Source organism: Nicotiana sylvestris, chromosome 12 (assembly GCF_000393655.2).
Source record: "Nicotiana sylvestris chromosome 12, ASM39365v2, whole genome shotgun sequence".
NCBI classification, from domain to species: Eukaryota; Viridiplantae; Streptophyta; class Magnoliopsida; order Solanales; family Solanaceae; genus Nicotiana; species Nicotiana sylvestris.
Genome location: NC_091068.1, coordinates 144,100,051 through 144,124,712, shown reverse-complemented (window position 1 = coordinate 144,124,712; position 24,662 = coordinate 144,100,051). Strand labels below are relative to the sequence as shown.

The 24,662-nt window shown below is 35.9% G+C and overlaps 2 protein-coding genes across 2 annotated transcripts; both read right to left on the bottom strand.

The window, feature by feature from the left end:
- Window positions 1-222: 222 nt before the first annotated feature.
- Window positions 223-11,209, bottom strand: LOC104219327 (pectin acetylesterase 5-like). The gene is made up of 12 exons (XM_009769991.2): window positions 10,906-11,209; window positions 10,684-10,766; window positions 6,072-6,198; window positions 5,504-5,583; window positions 5,287-5,376; window positions 4,808-4,932; window positions 3,742-3,802; window positions 2,778-2,831; window positions 2,603-2,680; window positions 2,405-2,510; window positions 2,006-2,151; window positions 223-707 (listed from the first exon to the last, which is right to left on the bottom strand). Exons 1-12 carry the CDS (start codon window positions 11,111-11,113, stop codon window positions 600-602), a joined length of 1,266 nt encoding a protein of 421 aa, XP_009768293.1. The 5' UTR covers window positions 11,114-11,209; the 3' UTR covers window positions 223-599.
- A 1,170-nt stretch (window positions 11,210-12,379) lies between these two features.
- Window positions 12,380-17,995, bottom strand: LOC104219328 (uncharacterized). The gene is made up of 3 exons (XM_009769992.2): window positions 17,470-17,995; window positions 15,334-15,378; window positions 12,380-12,693 (listed from the first exon to the last, which is right to left on the bottom strand). Exons 1-3 carry the CDS (start codon window positions 17,970-17,972, stop codon window positions 12,636-12,638), a joined length of 606 nt encoding a protein of 201 aa, XP_009768294.1. The 5' UTR covers window positions 17,973-17,995; the 3' UTR covers window positions 12,380-12,635.
- Window positions 17,996-24,662: the final 6,667 nt, after the last annotated feature.

Sequence of the window (24,662 nt, the reverse complement as noted above, 5' to 3'; positions counted from 1 at the left end):
AAAATACATCATGCATTTCTAGTTTAGTGCATACACCAGGTGCATCTAAGCTTTTTTCTTTCCTACAATGACCTTTGGCACTAAGATCAAGCAGATTATTGGACACCACCAAAATATTTAACAAGGGGGTCAATTGGTCATTTGGTTGTGTGATCCATTACAAACTCTTTTTAGTTTTACGTAAAATCTCTGGAAGATATTTATTTTTACATGCAGAAGATCTTTACACAGTCATTTTCTTCTATTCAAAGTGTTATGTTGAACCATTGCCTCGGAAAAAGAATCACGCTACATTACAGAACATTGTGTTTTTAAAGAATTTAAGTAAATACGAACTCGTTCTCTCTGCATAATTCTGGAGAAAATTGATGTTGAATTTACAAAAAAAAAAATATAGGGTAAAAACCTACAATCTGAAACAATATAACGAACTCTAGCACCAAAAAAAAAAATCTATAGAACACTTTGAAATGAAGTTCTTGATTTTAAAAAAGAACAGATCCACGCTAAACTTATGGCAGGTGAGCTTCACTATTACCCGTTGATTCCAGTATGCTCACCCCTATGGAGAGAAAACAAGAATACTCTAATGCATACCTTCAAGTTAGGGAAAAATGAGAGCAAGTAGGGTTGCATGGATAGGGACAATCAATATATTTTGCAGCTTTACGGTTGAAGTACCACTCTCCTACAGCCTCTGCAATTGTCTGTTCAACGGTCAGAAAAACGATCATCAGTAAACTGCTAGTTCAACCTATTGCAATAGGCTCAGAAATGACTTGCTGAAATAGCACGTCGTTTAAACGCGGTGTCCTAAGAATGTGAGATCACCAAAGTTGGAGGAAATATAGCTCAATCTGTGTAATAACACATGGTTTCCAAGCTGCAAGTGCTCAATGTATTTGCACCCTCCAGCTTGAGGGGGAGTGTTCACTGTTCACAGTATACTGGTCACTGTAATATAATTAGGTAGCTCTATTTGTTAGAGATTTGATAGAATTGTGTCAATTAGGGAAGTTAATGAGGACATGTGTGTATATATTAAGCTTTGGACAATTTTTTTCCATTTCTTATGAATGATAGCCAGAAGATCAGTTGAGCAAACTTTACCAAACTCCATTCCTCTCATTTTCCCTCAGCTAATATTCAGTTCAGGGGTTTAAGCTCGAAGCCATTCCAAATTGTAATGAAATTAGACTGTCCAGACAGCTATTGTATCTGGTTTTAGATTTTTGCTTGTATGCCATACTTTTTCTTAGAGATGGTCTCTCAATATAACAGATCTGTGGTCTCAGAAATGGAAAAAATGTGGAGAAGTTAATGATTTACACTGCAGAAAGAATTCAGTGTAAGCTTGTCCTATTCTAGGATATGATGATATTACGCAATCTCGAACTGAACTAGCACAAGGAGATTTTTAAGAAAATTTCGCATTAAATTATTCTAGCCCAACAGAAAAAATCTGATATCCTTCATGCCAAGTTCAAACCTAAGATAATTCCTCACGAGGGCTTTGAAGCAACATGGTTAACCAAAAAGGCACCGTTACGGTTACATCTGGAGTAAAATATAGCATAACTGATCTCTAGAAAGATCTAACTTAAGCTTTTAGGTCTAACTGCACATTAAATTAGACATTCATTAACTTTTCGAGTGTTTCTTACTTTGGTTTCTTACAATTTTAAGTTTCACAGACCCTGATGTTCTCACTGTTGGTGAAAGGGTAAAAGGGCGGATTCACAGATGTGTACAGTTAATAATTACCTTACCCATCTACCAACCACTTATCCATCTTGCTAACTGTTGGGTGCATGGGATAGATATGTCAGTACTTATCCTCTTACTACAGGACGCTTACCTAGCCAACTCTTAGATCCAGCTCTACCCAAACTTTACTGGTTCATCCCAAAACTCCCCACTTGTCCGACTGTTGCAGAGCAATTTTGGTATGCTGATAAAATTTGAACTGCCTTCAGACCAAAAATAGAATAACGAGAAAACTTACTTTGTTATCGATTTTTGGAGAATAAGGAGCATGCCATGTCCCAGTCATCCATGTCTGGCAATGTGAAAAGCAAGAAATTATGAACATGCCTCCTTCTGGATTTTGCTGAAATCCATCGAGCTTTTTGAGCAAAGACTTCCGGAAATCTGTGGATAATGGATAATTAATAAGGTGACAACTGAGTAGCTATTGCTCACTTTTTAAATCAACAGGTCCAAGATATTATCAAAAAAGAATAATACAAGCTCAAAGACTTAGACTTCCGAGATTGATTCAGGATTATTCCCTGATATCATCCCACTAAACATAGCAAGCACGCAAGCATCATAATTCTGGACTCCTCAAATGAAAGCCTAGTCGTGATAACTATAATTGCTGTTTTCAGATGCAAGTATTCACCTTCCAGGACTTCAAGCTGCTTGGAATTACAGAGTGTGATATTTAGCTTGCATCTAAGCCAACTTCCATGTGGATCCGCTGAATCAGGTATCAAGACGTTTTGTATCTGTAATGTATAAACAGTAAGTTAAGAGAGCATCTAGAAGGAAAAAAAATTATATTAGCTAGAAGCTGAAACAACATGGACCAAAAACTTACTTGCCAAAAATCATATCCCGGGTTAACAAGGAAAACAGGGGTCTTTATGTTGCTTATAAATTCTTCAGGGAAAAAACACTGAGATTGAGGCCAACAGAAGGTCACAGTAGAGAAAAGGTGAATTACAAAAGAAGAAACAATGTCAGTAGTCCCACTATAAACGGCAAAATCGCACCTTATAAGGTTCCAATCTTGATGTGCAATCCTTCTTTAAACTTTTAGCCGCACCCTGGGAAGGATCAAATTGCAGTCAGGTTTAGGTGAGAAATTAGAACAACCGCAATTAAGAAACAGGGTCTGCACGGGTAAAAAATTGATAACTACAATAGTTGGAAAAATGGAATCAAGAAACCAGGTTCACAGGTAGATAATTCATATTACATAAACATTGTAATTTGCTCAAACAGCACTTCAGAAATTATGCCACTGATTAGTAACAAGATTTTGTTGATCAAGCAGTGCAAATCCAGCAGCAATATCGTTCCTTCACATCTATAGATAACCAACCTCTCAAAAGTAAAATCTTAAATCATCGATTCCCACTTAAAGAACCTTTTGCAGTCTTTTCCTTTTCTCGGATTTATATTTGGTTCACAAGTAGAAATTGAGTGACATCAGGTTTCAGTCTACATTTATTCATTATGTGCCAGTCTTAGGACCTTCATAGTTCATAGTAGCATGTGCCATCTACAAAAATTATCACATACAGTATACACAGTAAGTACAACAACCAATTGAGTTAATTACAGACTTTCCTCATTTAGATCTCTCCAGATTCTTGTTCAACAGTATCCATTTTGCACAAAAAAAATTCAGAAATATCACATCTGATTTTCTATTCCATGGTTCCTTTTTTTATTGGTCATATGCACCACAAGTTATGAAATGAAATAGTATCATCTATTCGATCGCATTTTGAATTATATTTTCCTCATATCTTTTACATCAATAATTTCTCCATCAACATGCATTTAATAACATCCATCTAATTAACTACATCGGAATATGACCAGGTTTTAAAAGGAAGAAGGAATAAATATGTCGAGATAGCCCATCACAAGCAAAGAAGGAACAAAAGCGCTCACAAAAAAAAGAAGAAGGTAAAGCAGAAAATTAGTTTCTGAATTATTAGAAAAAACCTGGAGGTTAACAACATCTTCATAAAATCGCTCAAAGGTGGGAATTCCAGCAATATCCTTTCTGAAATAGTGAAGGCAATAACAAACTTACAGTCGATTCAAGGTATCACTACATGCTCAAGAACTTAACAGTTCTTAAAAAGTGTGTGCACCTCTACTTTCTTGGGAATGAAATTGTCACTCTCATTCTACAAAACCTAATGCAAATCTTTTAGACAAAAAGAATCATCATCAATATTTGATTAGAGTCTGAAGTCTCAAAACTTAATGGAAAAGGTGCCCCTTTTGTACAAAATGATCAACATACCAAGATGCTCAATAGTTTCCTCATGTGTTTCTCTTAATTGAAATTTTGTCAACTATTGCAGTTTGAGGTTCCGATCTATTATTGCGAGCCAGTCATTACCTATTATTAAGTTTTTAGCATGAGACTTTGCACCATCAGTTAGTTTTTTCAGTTGTGAGCACATTAGCTCATTCAGTAATTCACACCCTACCCTTTACTGGCAATCTTTACTCCCTCTGACCCAATTTATGTGAAGGGGTTAGGAGTACAAGGTGCAAGCACCAAATTTTTGGTGTGAATTTGGGGATAGATTCTTCACTTTTAAGAAAGTAAAATTTACTTATTCGAAAACTACATGAAAAATACTACAAGTCAACATAGTTATCAATTCAAAACTTTCAGAAAGGCTTTATGAAGATCGCAGTAAAACAAATTGTTTGACTCATCAAATAGTAACACCTTCACATAAATGCGAGAGGGAATGCTATTTAAAAGTTTAAAACCATGTGCATATCTCTTTACATAATTTTTGTTTATTTTTCCGCGAATGCAGGTATCTAGCTCATTCATTATCTAACACTTCATTACTTCCTGGCTATCTTTTACAGTGTATAACTAAAGAATTGACTCTACCATCAAGTTGCTTCCAATATAATTTAAGACTCAACCATCATGCGTTTCTCTTAATTTTGTCATTTGGAATATAATTTAAAGAATTGACTGTCAAACATCAAGTTTTAGTGCATCTTTTAGATGCATAGTGATATCTAGAAGACATACTCATTGAGGAAAAAACCTGCATCGCTAAGGCACTTGACATTGACATCCTTGGGTAACATCTCTCGGAAGTCATCACAGTGTATGAGAGCTGCCAGACCTCCAGCCGAGCACCCCGAAAGAAGAGCCTGCAAGTTAGGCAGTAAAATGCTGCAATTCTTGGACTTCTAGGTCCATTACTTCAATAAAAGCAATAACAACATTTTTTCCTGACGAAGGAAAAGCAGTAACCACCTCTTAGTGCACTTGGAAAGATATGGTATATTGATTAGAATCTTCAGAATGATGTATGCTTTTTTTCTTTTTCTTTTTCTTTTTTTCCCTTTTTGAAGGTTGAATTGAGTATCTATTAGTTTGTAGAATATATACTTCAGAACTAAAGAAAAAATTCACTGAGAAAATGAAGAAAACAAAGCAAAATGTTTTATCTAACACAAAAGTGAAACAACTAAAAATTCAATGAGATAAAAGAGAAACAATACCTGTTTAGCATTAGAAAGTCCTAATGACAAGAGTTCATCCATTATTGCTTCCCAAATAAGCTGGCCTCTGAAGAAGAGTCCCGTTCCATTCTGCCATAAATTAATCGACAATATAGGCACTCAATGCTTCTTTGCCTTCTTCTACTCACCTCTTTGATGAGCGTCAGAAAATGCACAACAATTTCATAGTCTTTAATAATAAACCTTCAAAACTTACTTTAAATTCACTCTCTGGGTGTCCAGTAAAGGATCCACCATCGCAATAGCGTATCTTGACTTTGTTCCATTCAAAGAAGTCTGAAGAAAGTGAAATTGGCCGAACAAGTGTGTAAGAATCCTTAACAAAGCAATTTTGCATATTAAAGAAAAATAAGTCAAGTAGGAATACCTAGTTTTTGTCAAAAGTGACACTTGTTCTCATCAACAAACACGAAAAGAAAAACTATGTGGTAATTATTGAGATTCAAAAAGAAAAGAATTCAAGTAAGTTCCTATTATTCCTCTGAGTCTTGACAAACATGAATTTTTGGAGATGGTTAATTCATCGGCAACAGAAAAATATAAAATGATCATGAGCTATCTATGTGTACTTGTAAAGTTGATGTCTTCTTCTTGTAGATACAAATATTGGAGGATCCAAACTTTAAGCATAACGAAAATTTATAGCAAGATTATAATGATAACAATCATTGAACACAATATAACAGGAAGTCAATTTTTTTGTTTACTTATTTATTTATAAAGATTAAGGAGTTATTTCCTAAACCATCATCGTAGTTAGTTACCCGGATTTAGTGATTGGTCAGAGCCCAAAATTCCATGAAAAACATCAGGCTCCATGAACCTTGAAGAGCCCAATTTTGTTGTCTGGCGAACAGAACATGTTTTTATTGAGTTACACCAGCCTCCGCCCTGCAAGATCAATAAAAACACAGTCAACAAAGAAGAAAGGAAAGAGCAAAGCAGAATATTGACAAATCACATCTGCAGGCTAATGTTGTGTGCTTTGGCTACAATTTCTCCCTTAACCAAGCCCATAACAACAACAAGAGATAGAGAAACCATCCTCCACTACACCTCATTCCTGCGGACACAAAAAACGTTACGTGATTTCTTCCAATCTGTCCAAGCTTTTATGGATAGAGTTACCAGTACTTGTACTGGTGGGAGGTATCAGGTAAACAGTGAAAAGGTCAAAGTGCGCGCAAGCTGGCACGAGGACCACCATCATTTTAAAAAAAATAGAGAAACCGTCCCCTCACCTGTGGCTGCATTTCTTTTTCCTAATTTTTTTTGTTAATGGGAATGATATGACTCAGAATTCATTACCTCTATTAGGGGCGGAGCTAGGGGGTCGGAAGGGGTTCAGATTTTGAAAAATTACATTTCGTATATAAGATTAGTTTCTTTATGTGTATGTATGTGTATGTGTGTATATATATATATATAAATATATATATGATGTTGAATCTACTTGGTTTCTTCTCCTCTTTTATTCTTTGGATTGTGTTGCGTTAACGAGGGATGCTCTGTGCGGTGTGTTTAACCAAAAATCTGAGTCTTTGGTCAAAGCTAAAAAGAAATTCGGGTTACTGATAATCAGGAGACGAAAATAAAATACTTTTGAGAATGATGGTAAAGCAGCAAATAGTTTTGTATTTCAATAAGTTCCCAATAGTATTCCGTGTCCTTACAAATGATGATACTTCTTCCTTTTATAGGTAATTCTAGGTAAAGGAATGAAGCCTCAGCTTTAATGATATAATTATGAGTAATAAATGATATTAAATAAGCCGTTATACAATCATTCCTATTAAATACCAATTTTCTAACGTATCAGGTATTTAATAATGAATTTGGACTCCTTTCTGTCATCAGATCTTTGTCTTTAATGCCTTCTAATCCGTTGGCTTTAAATGACTTGAATTGGTACGAGACTCGTATCTGCACTTCGTCTCGTGCCTATTTAAATTCCTCTTCCCGTGGTTGTCTCCATCCGTGCCTCTTAGTCAATTGTTGCGCTTTGACCATTTAACCAAACCACGTGTCATGCCACGTCATCTTTAATATAAACTCAGTTTTTTCCCAATACAGATAGTCCCCCCACTTTCCATTTATTTATCAATTAAATAATTGGGAAGTGGATCTTCATAAAAAAGGAATTTTTGCCACAATTAATGCTTATGACAGTATTAACGCCTCAGTCGTCTTTTCCATTTAATGTTCTGCCCATGTGTCATTTTCTGATTGATTCTGCTATTTACACCCTTTTTCAAGACTTCTTCATTCTCACTATTCACGAAGTGATAGTTGCCTTTATTATAGGCTTTCCATCATTACACTTCTAAGTTTGATGGTTCCCATTATATACATAACTTTTTCTTCATTTGTCTTCTTCACAAATCTTCAGCAAACATTTTCTTCTTTATTTCTACTTTCTTTCGACTTATCCTTCCTAACAATGTCATCTTCAAACCCTAACCGTAAAAAAGTTCTGATTCTAGACCAATTCCCCAACGCCCCTGTTAGACACAGAAGAGGCGGAGGAGGTAGGCTTCGAACAGGGTTAGAATCTACTCGAGGCGGCTCCTCTGGTTCTTCTTCAAGGAGTTCTATCCCAAAGGCCCCCTCTTCTAGAAGTAGAGAAATTCTTGATTCTTCTCAAGAACCCTTAGTTGATGAGATAGTTCCCAGCGATTTGTCTTTTGAAAGTGACAAAACGTCTCTTCAAAAGCAAATTGCAAATTTGGAAAAAGCCGATACTTATCCTACAATAGTAACCGAGCTTACAATCCCCACCATAAGAAGAGATTGTAACTGGAAGGATAGTCTTCGAATGTCAATTCCTTCCCCAAATCAGAGAATTTCCTCCTTTAGAAGTGGGTATTCTTTTGTTTATACTTACCCCTTCACTTTAGGTTTTAATCCTCCGATTGACCCAGTTATTCTTGATTTTTGCCGTTTCTTTACAATTTGTTTGGCCCAAATCGGTCCCCTAGTGTGGAGAACAGTGGCTTGTTTGAGATACTTATCTTCCAAAGCCAATGTCAATTTCACCTTCTCTCACCTCATTCATTTATACCACCCTAACTTAATACGCCATGGGGTTTTTACCTTAACTGCAAAGAGCAAAAAAGTTCTGGTAAATCCTGAAGATGACAAAGATCGTGGATGGTATATCCGTTACGTTGCTGTTCGTACGGTGGACTTGATTGGCGAAACAAATACTCCCTTCCCTGAGAAGTGGAATTTTGCACGTAGGTTTCCTTTTACTTACCGTACCTACTCTTGAGAATTTCAAAAGAAATTTGTTTTTAACCTCGTCTCTTCTTGGTTTTTTATAGCAACCATGGGAGATGTGGAACCTATTCCCAACTTCCGTGGTTGGGTAGACTCAATTTTGAAGATTGCTTCTAGGGAGCAAAGAACTTGGAAATCGATTTCTTCCTTACATGGCTGGAAGGTGAAAACACATGGTATGCCCCTTTTTATATGTTTTTTTTTTTTACATGTTAAGCATTTTTTCCTCAATTTTGATCATGTATATCCTTCCTTTAATCAGGATTTGGCGTTAGAGGAATGACGGTTGAAGTAGCTATGGCCATTCGCATGTCTGCTAATTCTGCTCTTGATTTGGATAAGGCTCGAGCCTTGCTGCCAAAAAGGAAAGCTATAAAAGAAAGTTCTGAGGAAGAGGAGGGTACCTCCCTAATTACCAGGCCAAGGGTCAGGAGGCGAATAATCATTGATGATGAAATTGAAGACACTCCTGCTCGAACCTCAACCACCGAGCCTGTTTTGATTCATTCTGACGAGGACACCGAACCAAGAGATAGTAATGAGTCAATTCAGCATCTTTTTGATAGTGGTTTCGAGAGTGGCGAGCTCGGCCCTGTTTTTGATGAAGTTCCTCTTTCCTTATTCGTTCCTATTTCCTCCGTTCCACTGCCAACCGTAAGTATTTCTTTACCAGTTTTGACGACTTCCGTTCTTTTGCCAGTTTCTACTGCTCCTATGTCCGTTCCCTTGGCAGTTTCTACTGCACTTGCTTTCGTTCCTGCGTTGGTTTCTACATCTTCTCCTTCCATTCCTGTTTCTACATCTTCTCCTTCCATTCCTTCCATTGCTCCTCTTCCCTCTGTTCATCATACAGAGACGGGTTCTAGAAGAGGGGGCCTTTGGGATAGAACTCCTTGAAGAAGAACCAGAGGAGCCGCCTCGAGTAGATTCTAACCCTGTTCGAAGCCTACCTCCTCCGCCTCTTCTGTGTCTAGCAGGGGCGTTGGGGAATTGGTCTAGAATCGGAACTTTTTTACGGTTAGAGTTTGAAGATGACATTGTTAGGAAGGATAAGTCGAAAGAAAGTAGAAATAAAGAAGAAAATGTTTGCTGAAGATTTGTGAAGAAGACAAAGGAAGAAAAAGTTATGTATATAATGGGAACCATCAAACTTAGAAGTGTAATGATGGAAAGCCTATAATAAAGGCAACTATCACTTCGTGAATAGTGAGAAAGAAGAAGTCTTGAAAAAGGGTGTAAATAGCAGAATCAATCAGAAAATGACACATGGGCAGAACATTAAATGGAAAAGACGACTGAGGCGTTAATACTGTCATAAGCATTAATTGTGGCGAAAATTCCTTTTTTATGAAGATCCACTTCCCAATTATTTAATTAATAAATAAATGGAAAGTGGGGGGACTATCTGTATTAGGAAAAACTGAGTTTATATTAAAGATGACGTGGCATGACACGTGGTTTGGTTAAATGGTCAAAGCGCAACAATTGACTAAGAGGCACGGATGGAGACAGCCACGGGAAGAGGAATTTAAATAGGCACGAGACGAAGTGCAGATACGAGTCTCGTACCAATTCAAGTCATTTAAAGCCAGCGGATTAGAAGGCATTAAAGACAAAGATCTGATGACAGAAAGGAGTCCAAATTCATTATTAAATACCTGATACGTTAGAAAATTGGTATTTAATAGGAATGATTGTATAACGGCTTATTTAATATCATTTATTACTCATAATTATATCATTAAAGCTGAGGCTTCATTCCTTTACCTAGAATTACCTATAAAAGGAAGAAGTATCATCATTTGTAAGGACACGGAATACTATTGGGAACTTATTGAAATACAAAACTATTTGCTGCTTTACCATCATTCTCAAAAGTATTTTATTTTCGTCTCATGATTATCAGTAACCCGAATTTCTTTTTAGCTTTGACCAAAGACTCAGATTTTTTGTTAAACACACCGGGCTGCCCTCCATGAAAATACTGCCTCCTATCTACCTACTTGGATACTACGTTGTCATCACTCCGTTTAAAAATTTAAGAATTGCAAGGAACAATTTTTAGTGAGCAACATCAATTAGAAATAGAAAGCTGACCTCAACGAGAATAACCCATTTATCAGTCCCAGATCCAAAACCCTTTTGCAAATGATACCCAGGTACGCTTCCATCCAAACAAACTGCAAAAAATTCCAAAAATTAAAAAACTCTACACCTTACTACCATTTTGATCACCCATAGCCAAATATAGTAAAAAGTAAAACGTTGAAGACAAAAAAAAAAAGTAAATCCAAGATAATAATTGGAAGAGAAAATTACAAGCGGATTTTTTCTGGGCATTGCTTAAAGGGGTAAAGGGTACCAAATCATCGGTAGGGGGCGTTGAATTAATAGAAAATCTGTGAGAGTGAGAAATGAAGGAAAGAGTAAAAATTAGAATAGAGAGTGAGGCAGCTGCTATAGTCCACTCTCTTCGTGTTAATTTTTGCCACCATTTCATTGGTTGAAAAAATCTATGAGTCGCCATTTTTTTGGGTTCCACTTTGGTTTTTGGATCAGTAGATTTTGGCTCCGACTTTTACAACTTCGAAGCTTGAGCTCTTATTTGTCTAATTGTCTTATTGTTTTTTTTAAGGTTGGGTAGGTGAAAGTATATGAAATAGGAAACTGATTTGTTAATTGAATTTGGACAATTATCCAACTATTCTTTAATATAGTTTAGTAAAAGATTAAATGGATCAAATCTCATACATTATCAATGTATTTACAGAAGAAAATATCAAAAGAAATTTGCACTATTCTTTTTTTAAGGTGAAATTACACTAAGCACTTGCAGATACCTCAACACAAATATTATAAAATGGAAATTCAACACAAACATTATATTGAAAAGCACTAATATTATTTTGAATAATGATTTTATTTTACAAGGGTTTTAAGCGTATAGTCTAGAAAAACATGAGGTATATGTACATAGCTTTATCAAATTTAAGTAACATAATAAATTTTTTTGTTGGGAATTTTTATTCACGTCTTTGATTAAAAAGGAGAAATGATATTTTTGTGAAGTATATATATATATATGAATCTCTTAAATAGGAAATGACACCAAATTACTTAATAGAGTAATAATTACTAACCACAAATTACTTAATGGAGTAACGATTCCTAATAATAACTTTCTTGCATTTTGCCCGTGTAAGCATTTTGCATTTTGTTACTAGACGCATACATATAATATTTAATATATAGGTGAACATTCCTTTGTGTAGGATTTTCATTATATACGAGTTTAAGTGTTGAACTTTTTTAAGTTAAAATATTTATATATAACTTTTATATTTTGCGTGATATGTATGTGTGTGTTCTAGTATTCTTTAACTGTGCATCAAAGTAAAATACAAATATAGTTCTTGACATCCAAACTGCTTGTAAACCTTGCTGCAAAAACAATTAAACCGTGGGGTTGCACATAGCATTTTGGGCAAACCAGCAACGGCCACTAACAATTTGTGACTTTACTATTATAGTGGGTAAAGTTCAGCTACTTAAATATTTATAGTTCAGTTATTTTTAACGAGATACAAATTTTAGAGCTGAAAATATAGTCTTTTTTCATTTACTAGACCAAAAAAGAAAAGAAAAGAAAAAGATCATTTTCCTCCTAACTTTTTCTAAAGCAAATAAGAGAAAGGGAACCCCTTTGCTTTCAACTTCTTCATTTTCCCTTCTTTTCTGCAATACTACCATAGTGTTACCTGATAACAAAGAACCATAAATACTGGTGTGCTAATATTGTAATTTCCAATTTCCATTTCTCACTTCACAATACAAGCATTAATATTTTTCTCTTATATCCTAAAGAATATTGGTGCTAACCTCACCAGGAAAGTGGAAGAAAAAGTAGGAGTATATAAATAAAAGCCTGTCACATTTCTGCACAGAGAATATACAACCCTATCACAGCTTTAATCATATATAAGAGCAGCTGGAAATTTTGTAGGCTCAAATAAAGAATCTAACAAAAAAAATAAGATCAAATGTACAGCCTATGGTCCATCTTCACCATCTCTTATCAAATTACATATATCAGAGCATTCCACCAAACTGCAAGAACCAACATTTAGAAAGAAAGAGAACACAAGTCAGTCAATTTTCATTAGCAAATATCAGTCACTCTAAAACTTTATATGGCTGGGAATCATATTCCTCATAAGATGTAGACATTCAAAGTTACAACCTAAAAAATTGAGTGATTTCCAATGGATATTACATCAGGCGGAGCCTTGATTTGAAGGTTATGAGTTCGGGATTCTAATCCTTTTAGGTTATTGGGTTCTAAATTAATAACTAGTAGATATTCAATAAATTTTATAAGACAAATACAGACTTTGGACCAAAGCTACTGGGTTCGGCCGAGCCCGTAGCTGATGGGCTAGCTCCGCCCCTGATTACATGGTGAACATTCTCGCTTGTTGTGATTGATGCATTTTTTGTTACGAGATTAGATTGGAGAGCTGTCATTTATATGCTACAACAGTCCAATTTCTACTACTCTTCTACAGCAAAACGAGGAATCACATGCAAATGCATCACTAAGCCATTGTTTCATTGACTGAGATTTGCATAATACCATAAGCACATTCCTAATGCTCTAAAATGTAGCTCAATTCCAACATTTACGTAAAATTTAGGTTCTGCAATGGCAAGGATCGAGCATTTCAGTTTTGAATGTGTGACCAATCTCATCTAAAAGCTTAAGTGGTTGGAGAGAACACACTTTTAATTGCTTAATTATATTATGTCACAACAAACCTCCTCACGTGCGGGTCTGATTCTTATTATGGGCCAAACACGTGGAAATATTTTTTAAGGTGGCAGAGAGATTTGAACCTAGACCTCTTGCCTGCTCTAATACCTTTTTGAAGTGTGTGACTACCTCATTTATAAACTTAAGGTTTTACAAAACTCGATCTTTTAGTTAGAAAAATATAATATCCCCTTGGTTTCACTTTTCTTTTTGATGATGTTAAGAAAATAACAGTAAATGAAAACTAACTAGTCCTTGATTTCACTTTTCTTCTTTCTCCTAATTATCTATTCTTCTCTAACAGAACAACTTCTTTAGTTACTTGCTATGGCTACTGACTATACCTTCCAGTCTAGTAAGGATACTGAAGATATATGATTTTAGATACGTGCTGGAAATTAGATGGACAGATGAAAGAGAGCGAAGATAGATTTTCATTTACCTCTTAGTACGTAAGATAGGAGAAAGAGAAACAAATCCACGCAAAACTTGTCTGGATTTTGTTTATGTAAACTTGTAGGTTTAGAAACAGTAAAGACCAGAGAATTTCAGGAAGAGTGCAGCTAATTTAGTTTTTTGCATCTTCTGTGGTAACAACAACATGAAGCTTTCTTTACTTTTACTTTAGAGAAGTTGAAGGATAGAAAAAGTAGGCTTGGTCTTAAAAGCTGAAGCCAGAAGAAAAAATGATGGATCTTTTCTGTTTATATCTCTTTCATGGTTTAACTTTTCTTTTTTCCTTATTTTTGAAAACTTCCTCTTTATTTCCCTAATCTGGCCTCTGATTGTACTTTCACTGGAATAAGAATGCTGAAATTATACGATTGGTAGACGTTGGAATGGATGAATAGTTGAAAGAGAAATGAACACATATATCTATTCACTTGTTGTAAGTAAGACAGGAGAAATAAAGATTGAGGTAGTTTTCAGTAGTCCACGTAAAACTAGTTGAAACTTTAAAAGCGGGAATAGGAACTGACCCGGTTAATGCTTGAGCTAGGGGTGTGCATTCGATTTATCGATTCGATTTTGACCCTTATCGATAATTACTTATCGATTATCGATTTGTACATATGTTTATCGTTATCGTTTCAATAAGGTTTCGATTTTTTCGATTTCGATTTATCGATTTTTGGGGCTTATCGATTCGGTTATCGATTACACCAATAAGAAAATTTGCGGGATTCCACGGAAAGTATATTGCTATAAACACGCCTAACTAATATGGACAAAAATAAGCTAAAATAAGACGAACACCGTTTATAACATAAAAATTGTGTCAACAAGCACATGCAACGAAACTAAAGTAAGGGATCAAATGTATGCCACCAACACTCCAACGGTATAAAAAAATAAAAATACATCATCACGGCTAATTCTATTTTCCATTAATTTGAACTTCATTCCCTTGAGCTTTAAACATGATCATTTCTTAAATGTGGAAAATGAAATAATAGAATTAGAGACTTAGGGTAAAGGAAAGGGTATTATAGAATAAGGGTATAAAAAAAAAAAAAAAAAAATTAGTATATCTTATCGGTTTATCGATAAACCGATAACCGAAGAGGACAAAATCGAAATCGATAACTCGATAAGGAAAATTTCGAAATCGAAATCGATAAACCGATAACAAATAATTGATTCGATTTATCGATAAACCGATTCGAATGCACACCCCTAGCTTGAGCAGATTTTCTTCTTTAACTAGACAAGACATTATCTTATATTTCTTATTCTACAGACCAAGCTAAGAATAGTAAAAGTTGTAATTGGTGCACATACAAACTTACGACACACAGTAACTTGTTCAGCATTGCATATTTTAACAAGATTTTGGCAAGTGATGAGTTGCATCACTGAGTAGAGCTTAGGAGAACAAATATAAGCAAAGGAAAATGACATATACACACAAATAAATTTGAAGGAAAAACAATTACCAGTATTGGCGACTGCGAAACCCTTGCTTAAACACCACCAGAGGCCTGTAGACAAACAAGGGAAAAGTGAACCTCTCAAAATGACTCTATCAAACAGTGTCTCTTTGTCTTCATATGATTATATCCTGACCACATTCAATTAATTCTACAGGAAAAAAATCTCTTATGTCACGTGCACTTTTTCCTTTCCCTTTTTTTTTTGATGGAATTGTTTGTTGGGGGGGTGGGAAGGAATATGGTATTTTTTTTAACTAGGTTATCATCTATCAATAGGCATTTAATTAGCCTTTCAGTTACATGCTTATGTTGTCCTGCAAGCATTTCAATTATTATAAAGGATGCAGGAAAGAAAATCGAACTTCAGAAGATTAAAATTATCGACTAGAAGAAGTTCAATTACATAGTATTAACCAGAATGCACCTTCCATGTAAAAATCACTTCCAATTTTTAGAGTTGAAAATCTCTTCAGATATGAGTACTTGATATCATTTTATCGGACATGCTTCACCAATAGTCAACAATGACATAAGTACAACTAAGAGAGCTGTATCGTATTTAAAAGAAGTAATGTCAAACATGAGAGAAATGCTAGATCTAGCTCATGCTTACTATCTAGTTTTCTCAGAGTATCAGTCTCACGATTTCCTGCAGCTAAGTTTTGAAATATATTAAAGGAACCTCCCTAAGTTTGTGTAATGAAATGGCTGTGAACATTCACCTACATATCAAGCTGAGTTCTTGCTTTTTGAAGCTTTAAACTTGACACATTTCTAAATTCAAATCTAGCAGTAAATTAATGAATTCTAAAGACCACATATACTAGGATTGAAGGTACAACTCAATTCTCTTACACCCCCCCCTCCCCTCTCTCCTTCTCTTACCTTTGTTAACCTTGTTATGTCTCAATTTTCTGTAACCAGACTGCATATCTAATTTTTAGTCGTTGTAGCAGGCACTGAATTTAACAAACACTTCGAAATTGATGGAGATACTGAACTGGAGAACAAAAAGGGATATCAAAAACTCATTGGGAAATGGTTGTACTTGGCAGTGACAAGGCTAGATATATCATTTTTCCTACAGACATTAAATCAATTTATGTATGCACCAAAGAAGTCTCATATTTGATTATTGAAGTAACAATTCGAGTAGTGAGATTCATAAAGAGCCAACTATTTTTTGGGCTTTTTCTTTCTCTTTCTTTTCTTTTTTGATCAATGTGGTGCCCGGGTCAACTTAGTGACACCGTGACTAATTATACGGGTTACTTGCTATCTCCCACCAACACACGCAACCGAGTAATTATGTCCACTAAGGCTTGGATAGATGGGAAGAAATCACCTAATATTTTTGCCTCCAATGGGATTTAAACCTGAGACCTCATGGTTCTCAAACTATTTCATTGACACTAGGCCACACCCATGGGTACTAGGTCTGGGCTTTGGCTGCCATTAGGTTTGTGCTTATTAATGAGCTTCCAGGTGTCAGAGAGCTTACAATATATTGTGATGCAAATTCGGCTTCATGTGCAGTTACAAGAAGGCCAATGACGGGATATAATTATAAAACTAAAAGATCCAATAATATCTTAAAAGTTGAAGAAGCAAGAAACAGCATCTGAAACTGTATATAGAGGTAGGGCAATAGCAATTGCAGAACTGGTTGGGACTATTACATTGTTAAGTGAGTTAGAAATGAAGGTAGAATTACCAATTGATCTTAATTCCGATACCAAGGCTGCAGTACAAGGAGCAAATGCCATATATTTTATATGGAAAAAGATTCAACAAGGTTTAATCAAAGCAAATTACACTGCTACTTGTTAACAAGGAACAAATGGCAGATTATTTGACTAAAACCCTTGCTAATCGGGTTGCAAGATCACATATCTTCCAAGTTTGGTATGATTAATATTTTTCATCACACAACATGATGGAGATTATCAAAAAATCAGGTTGAGTGTGTTAATTGAGTTGTACTTATGCTGATTCAAATTGTACAAAGTTAGATCAGGTAAGCTAATAGATTAATTATTCGAACTAATTAAATCCGTGGTTAGGTTTTTGTATATAAGGAGAACAGCTCAAGTATACATATTAGCAATGTAGATATTAATTACAAGTAAAATATGATACCTTCTAACGTTAAGAGGACCTTCACCAGGAGATCCAAGGCCACCACGAATACAAGTATTGACACATTTAACAGTACAAGTCTCAGCTTGCCTTGACTTAGGTCGTTGAATCCTCGCCTTTTTACAATCTTTCTGACCCTCAACACATTCTCCAGATAGCGTTTGCGGTACATTCGAAAAAGTCTCTCCATTTATTTCCTGTTGTGTTAGCTGCTCCGCCGCCTCCGCCCCATTCACCGCTACTATCACAACACATGCTGCAGCTGCCGCCAGTATCGCCGCAGTTATTATAGGCTTCTGCGCCTGTATCGCAGAAAAAAGGCATGTCCCTCTTTTCGGACAAACATTGCCACTGACATGAGTATTTGTGGCAGTTGCAGGTTGAAGTCGTTTGCGACCATTCTGTAAGCAGCCATAGCCATAGCCATAGCTGAGTCTGACCGTACAGTCTGGATAATCTACTGGGAATCTATAGAGGGACGAACACAAGCAAGAAGTTCCCATTTGTCAAAATCCGATTTTTTGTAATTCCAATTCCATTTTGTGGAAAGACCTGTACTTTGAATTTGGAAAGTTTACCCACCTAAGTTTTAATTTATACACTTTGCTCCGCTCTCTTCCTATTCCGTGACACTTCGGCCTCATTCAGTTTTCATTTTCAACTGGTAGATTAATCTGTGTAAAAGCCTTAGAGTCAAGTGAAAGGATTTATGATATAAATATTCCACCAAAACAAATATAAAACGGAAAAGGTCCAAAAAGTGCTCATATCGTATCCAATTGAGAGACTTTCACGAACCACTATATTTTAGTGGTTATTAACTAGTTGTAACTATCATTTACTATATTACTTCTTATAGCTATGTTTTCAAGTTTTTTAGAGTGTATTCGATGTATTTAAGTTACTGTATTCATGAATACAGTAGCATTTCTAGGCGTGAAACAAGGGATTACAGCTAAACAGATCTTTGTACTGGACTGTATTCACGACGTGAAACAGGGGATTACAGCTAGACAGATTATTATATTCGACTGTATTCACGATATGTATTTGTGAATATAGTAACGTAAATAGCGCAATTCATGGTCTATTCAGTTATTTTTAAACGGAAAGTGAATCAGTTAACATAATAAACTCCTAATATAACTCAACAAACTCAATTATAACACACAAAATTTATATTTCCAGTTATAAAAAAGATTCTTAACCGAAAAACACCCCAAAAACATAACAATCTTCAGAGAAAATATGCTGAATATTTTTCCCAACCGATAAATACAACAAAAACAAAGCAATTTGAATACATATATACATCTGAATACATAAATTATATTAATTAAAAAAATATATGAATACATTGACGAAATACAACGAGACAGTGAATACAATAAAATACATGGAATACAGCGAGAATACAATAAAAAAAAAGACAATGAATACAATGAAATACATGGAAATACAGCGAGATACATTAAAATATATTAACAGAAAATTCAAGTTGCTCAGCCTTAAACTCCGTCGTCTTTGTTCAAGAACAACCCTAATGTCGTCTCGTCGAGAGGGCCGCGATTCTGACTCGAAACGCCAATGTTCCTGTTACCATAATACCCTCATGTGCGCTTCAAAAAACCTATTCTTTATAATTGAATTTGAATGGCGTTTGTGGATTGGGACGGAAAACCCCCAGATTGGGCAGAACCCTAGAACGATGAAGAGAAGAGGAAGACAGAGATTTATATAGACTTTTGTTTCTCAATTTACAACCGCAATCGCAGCGCCGCCAATGGTAACAACATCCGTCAAACACTTTCCATGAACCACCATAGTGTTGTTACTGCTACACCTGGACTCGATAATTTGGTGATAGAAACTTTCCCCACTTTTACCTACGCTGAAGTAAAGGATCATCATATCGGTAAAGGAGCTTTGAAATGTGTTGTATGTTTGAACGAGTTTGAAGATGACGAAACACTGTGTTTGATCCCAAAGTCTGACCACGTTTTCCACCCTGAATGTATTCCAGATTGAGAGTCAAAGCTGCCCATTTCGATTTGTATTTGGGAGAATTGTGGTTGTATTCATGGAGAAAGAATGGAGTTGAAAGAGAGGGGGTGGAGAAAAATCTGAAAGAATGAGAGAGAAAAATAATGCAAGGCGTATTTTATGGCTTAAGAGTAAGATGTGACCATAAATAGATATTTGGCTATAAAAATCAAAAGGTAGTTATGAAATATAATTTTTTAAAAGGGTATTTATTTAATATAAATAAGGTATCAACCTTTGCTATAGGAGGTAAAAATTTCTTTATTTTATGAATACTCTCCGTTAACGCTATTGGCTCATAAAAGGTCACATTGTTATTTTTCATCCCAAATTTGCCCCAGCCCCTAACGGTCTACCATAGTGGCTAGAGGAGGGTTTTAATCAAAGGAAAAAGGATCAAATTTACCTCTAGACTTAACGAAGTGGTCTAATTATGCTCTCTGTTAATAGTTGGAGACAAATGAGGTCCTGCCATTAGCAAAAGAGTTCAAATAGTTGATGAGTTTTGGCCTAGCTTTTGAAAGATGATGAATTTGTCAATGGCATGAAGCGCAAGTAGAGAAATCAGAGATGAAGAATCGAAAGAGAGAAATTTAAAGAGAAGAAATTTGCTCTGTTCTTCAGTATAATGCTCAAAATGAACGAATAGAGAATAATGAAATCTAAGGCTACTGTATATAACTAATCTAACCAACTAATGGTGCCAAATGTACTGCTAGTTGTACTAACTGTAGTTATTAAGTTAACTAACTACTACTAACTTCATCCTACATCCTTTACACCCCCTCCTCAAGCTAAGACTGGGGAAGATATTCAGAAGTCCTAGCTTGGACATCAAATATGTATGTTGTGGTCGACCAAGGCCTTTAGTAAGAAGATCGACTGCTTGTTCTTTTGTAGCACAATAGTGAGTAGAGATGAGGCCCTGTCGAATCTTCTCACGGATGAAATGGCAATCAATATGGATGTGCTTCGTGCGCTCATGAAAGACAGGATTGGAAGCAATTGCAAGAGCTGACTTGTTATCACAATAGACAGGTACTGGGGACTGATGCTCAATTCCCAGTTCCCTGAGTAAACCAAGAACCCTCACAACTTCAGCAACAGTAGAAGCAAGGCTGCGATAGTCAGCTTCAGCTGAACTTCGAGAAATAGTAGTTTGCTTCTTAGATTTCCAAGAAATTAGAAAGTCACCAAGATTGACAAAATAACATGTAACTAATTTGTGTGTATTAGGACATGTAGCCTAATTTTCATCACAAAATGGTGATAGTGATTCAGAACAATGGGCAGTCGGGAAAATCCCCAATCCTGGACTGTTTTTGATACACTTCACCATCTTGAGTGTTGCTTCTATATGGGAAGCTTTAGGACTGTGCATGAATTGGCTGAGACTCTGAACTGTAAACAAAATGTCCGGCCTTGTGATGGTCAAATAGAGCAGCTTACCTAACAACTTTTGATAGGGCCCAAGATCAGTTAGTAGCCCATCATCAGATGATCCTATATGATTATCAAATTCAGAGGTAGTAAGCTTCATATTGAGTTCTATAGGGCAGGCCATAGGTTTGGAACATGAGAGTCCCAACTCAGCAATAAGCTCCAGAGTATATTTATGTTGGTGCATCAATATACCATCATCATTTCTGGCAAATTCTATGCCTAGGAAGTATTTAAGTTATCTTAGGTCCTTGATCTTGAATGAAGATTGTAAGTCATCTTTAGTTTGTTGAATCAATACAAAACTATCACCAGTGATGAGTAGATCATCAATATAGACCAAGACTATCACCATATGATCTGTTGTCCTTTTGAAGAATAGAGAATAATCCAAATGACTCTACTGAAAACCAGCGTCCATCAAGGCTGAAGTTAACTTGGGGTTCTATTGTCTAGATGCCTACTTAAGCCCATAGAGAGACTTGAGCAATTTACAAACTGTAGACTTATTATTTGATCCATGGAAACCTTGAGGAATTGTCATATATACTTCCTCAGTGAGATCACCTTGTAAGAAAGCATTATAAACATCCATTTGATGGATGGACCAATGCCTTGATGCTGTAAGAGCCAACACACTCCTAACAGTAACCATTTTTACCACAGGTGAAAATATTTCTTGATAGTCTAGTCCTTCCCTTTGATTATACCCTTTTGCTACTAATCGAGCTTTGAATCCTTCTACCTCTCACGATGCCTTATATTTGATTTTATAGACCCACTTGCATCATATGGCCTTCTGTCCTTGTGGTAAAGAGACCAAATCCCAAGTTTTGTTGTCCTCCAAAGCTTTAATTTCTGCTTGCATTGCTTCTATCCATCTTTTGTCCTTGATTGCCTCTGAATATGTTGTAGGTTCCACTTCAACAGAAAAGCTGGCTAAATAACTTTGGTACTTTGGAGAAATTGCTTCATATCTAATAACTTCTGAAATGGGATATTTGCAGCAGCTCACAGAACCCAACTTGTCAGGTCTAACATAGCCCTTAAGCCATATATAGGGCTTAGATACTCTAGTTGATTTCCTTGTTTCCACAACAGAAGGAACACTAGGAGAAACAGTTGGAACTTCAACATTGCTACGTTCAGTAGAAGAAATAGTGTCCTGTTCAACTATAGGAACAAGAACTATAATAGGTGAGTATGGGACATTAGGTGTGTCATAAGGATTAACAGCAAATAGAACTGTCCACTGGAATCGATTCCAGAGTGAAATCCTGCTTTGGCACTGGGGATATATCCAAGAAAATTGACTTTGATGTGCTTTCAGATGTATAAAAGGGAAACATATCTTCATAGAATTTCACATCTCGACTGATAAAAAATACTCTATTCTCCAAATCCAATAACTTGTAACCTTTTTGATGTGTAGCATATTCTAATAATACTAACCTTACAGCTCGAGGTGCAAATTTGTCATGGTTTATCAGGTTAGTAGCAAAGACATACACCCAATGACTTCCAAGTGTGTCAGTGAAGGAGGCTTACCTAGGAGCAGCTCATAGAGTGATTTGTATGCTAAAACAGAGGAATGAATCATGTTGATAATATAGACAGCAATATCAACAATGTCCCCAATATCTGACAGGTAAATGCCTCTGAAATATAATTGTCCGAGCAGTTTCAAGTATATATCTATGCCTTCTTTCTACAACTCCATTCTGTTGAGGAGTATAAGGACAGGAGCTTTGATGAACAACTCCATGCAACCGAAACAAGTCTTTACAAGCACTATTGAAAAATTCACTACCATTATCTGATCTAAATACCTTGATATACTTGCCAAACTGTGTCTTAATCATAGTAATGAAGTTCTTGAGTAAGCAGATAATATCAGATTTAAGCCTCATGAGAAACACCCAAGTCCACCTAGTAAAGTCATCAACCAATGTAAGGAAGTATCTCATTTGATTATTAGTAGCAACTTTATAAGGTTCCCGTACATCCATATGAATCAAATCAAAACTATGTAAACTTCTGCTAGTACTAGTTGGAAATGGCACTCTAGTTTGTCGAGCTAAAGGAAAATTTTCACATTTAGACAGTGAACTATTATGTAGGCTACTACTACAGTCTTGTAGACTAGGAATTCTTCTGAGAACTTGAACTGGTACATGTCCTATTCTTTTGTGCCATATATCCATGCTTTCTTTACTAGTTACTACAAAGGCTCTATTTATTGTCTTCCCTAATGCAGCTGACAGAATGTATACGACTTCCTCCTTTTTACCAATCTCCTTGACCCTCCCAGACAAGAGGTCCTGAAACACATAACAATGAGGAAAAAAAGTAACACTACACTTGAGATCCTCTATCACTTTTGAAACTGACATAAGATTGAATTTGAAAGATGGTACACGTAACACATCTTTTAGTACATGACCTCCTGTGAACTGACACTCTCCCGTATGAGAAATAGATGTTGAATCTCCTGTAGGCAGTTGAACTTGCCCTGAATTCCCTACTAAAGTTTCATTTTTCAGCAAACTTTTTCACTAGTCATATGGTTAGTAGCACCAGTATCAACTATCCACTTATAGAGTTCTAAGTTTTCACACAATGCTACATTACCACAAAAACATTTGCCTGCCATGTTGACACTTGCTTCTCTAATGGAATTTTCATTCAGCAATTGTAGCAGCTGGTTATACTGCTCCTTAGTGAAGAATTGAGCAGTTTCAACACTGCTACTTGGTTGATATGCAACTGGTGGAGTTCTCAATCCCCACTGTCCAGTTGTGTCAACCATCACTGCATTTGCTTTCTTCTTCTGCTTGAAGTCAGATGGATATCCAACAATCTTGTAACAATTCTCTTTCTGATGCCTTGTCTTATTACAAAATTCACATTTCATTAGCTTGTAACATTCATTTTTAGTATGACCTTTTAAATGGCAAAAATCACATTCTAAGTTGTAATTTCTCCTTGGTCTAGATGTGGAATGAGTAGTAAACAAAGCAGTAGGATCAGTGTGCCCCTGCTTGTCCATAGGCACTACCAGCAATCATTTTCCTACTTTCATCTTGAACTACCATAGCATAGGCCTTATCTATAGATGGCAAGGTCGGCATCAATAAGATTTGGCTCCTTGCTTGATCAAAGTTATCATTCAGTCCCATTAAAAACTACAGCAACCGCTGATACTCCAATTGATCAATGTATTATGTGGCAGATGGAGGAGGTGGCAGTATCGAATCATATTCTGCCTAGAGATCCTTCAGTTTGTTGAAATATGTCAATACTGATGAAATCCCATGTGTTAGGGTGAATATCTCCTTGTGCAAGTAGTACAATCTCTATCCATTCACTTTGTCAAATCGCTCCTTGAAGGCAGCCCATACCTTCTGTGCATTAGAGGAAAATAATACTCGTGTGACCAATTCTCTACTTACATTGCTCATAAGTCACGAAGTAACAATGGCATTACATCGATCCCATTGACTTTCCAAATCTGCACCAAATTGTTCCTTTGATGTCAATCCATCAACTAGACACAACTTATTCTTCCCTAACAGTGCGACCTTCATCGCACGACTCCAGAGATAATAATTTTCCATCCCTGTCAAAATCAATCCCATCGACATAGATCCGGGACCATCTAAAGTGTGTAGGTAGAGATGATGATTGTGATCTAGAACAACTGAGCTACC

Coding starts and splice junctions, on each gene's coding strand:
- LOC104219327 (XM_009769991.2), bottom strand. CDS start 11,113: ATGGCGACTCATAGATTTTTTCAACCAATGAAATGGTGGCAAAAATTA. Junction 5,584..6,071: donor TGACCAATCACTAAATCCGG/GTAACTAACTAC, acceptor CACTTTCTTCAG/ACTTCTTTGAATGGAACAAA. Junction 2,832..3,741: donor AAGATGTTGTTAACCTCCAG/GTTTTTTCTAAT, acceptor GATCCTTCCCAG/GGTGCGGCTAAAAGTTTAAA.
- LOC104219328 (XM_009769992.2), bottom strand. CDS start 17,972: ATGGGAACTTCTTGCTTGTGTTCGTCCCTCTATAGATTCCCAGTAGAT. Junction 15,379..17,469: donor GGTCCTCTTAACGTTAGAAG/GTATCATATTTT, acceptor GTTTGTCTACAG/GCCTCTGGTGGTGTTTAAGC. Junction 12,694..15,333: donor TTTCGCAGTCGCCAATACTG/GTAATTGTTTTT, acceptor TGGTTCTTGCAG/TTTGGTGGAATGCTCTGATA.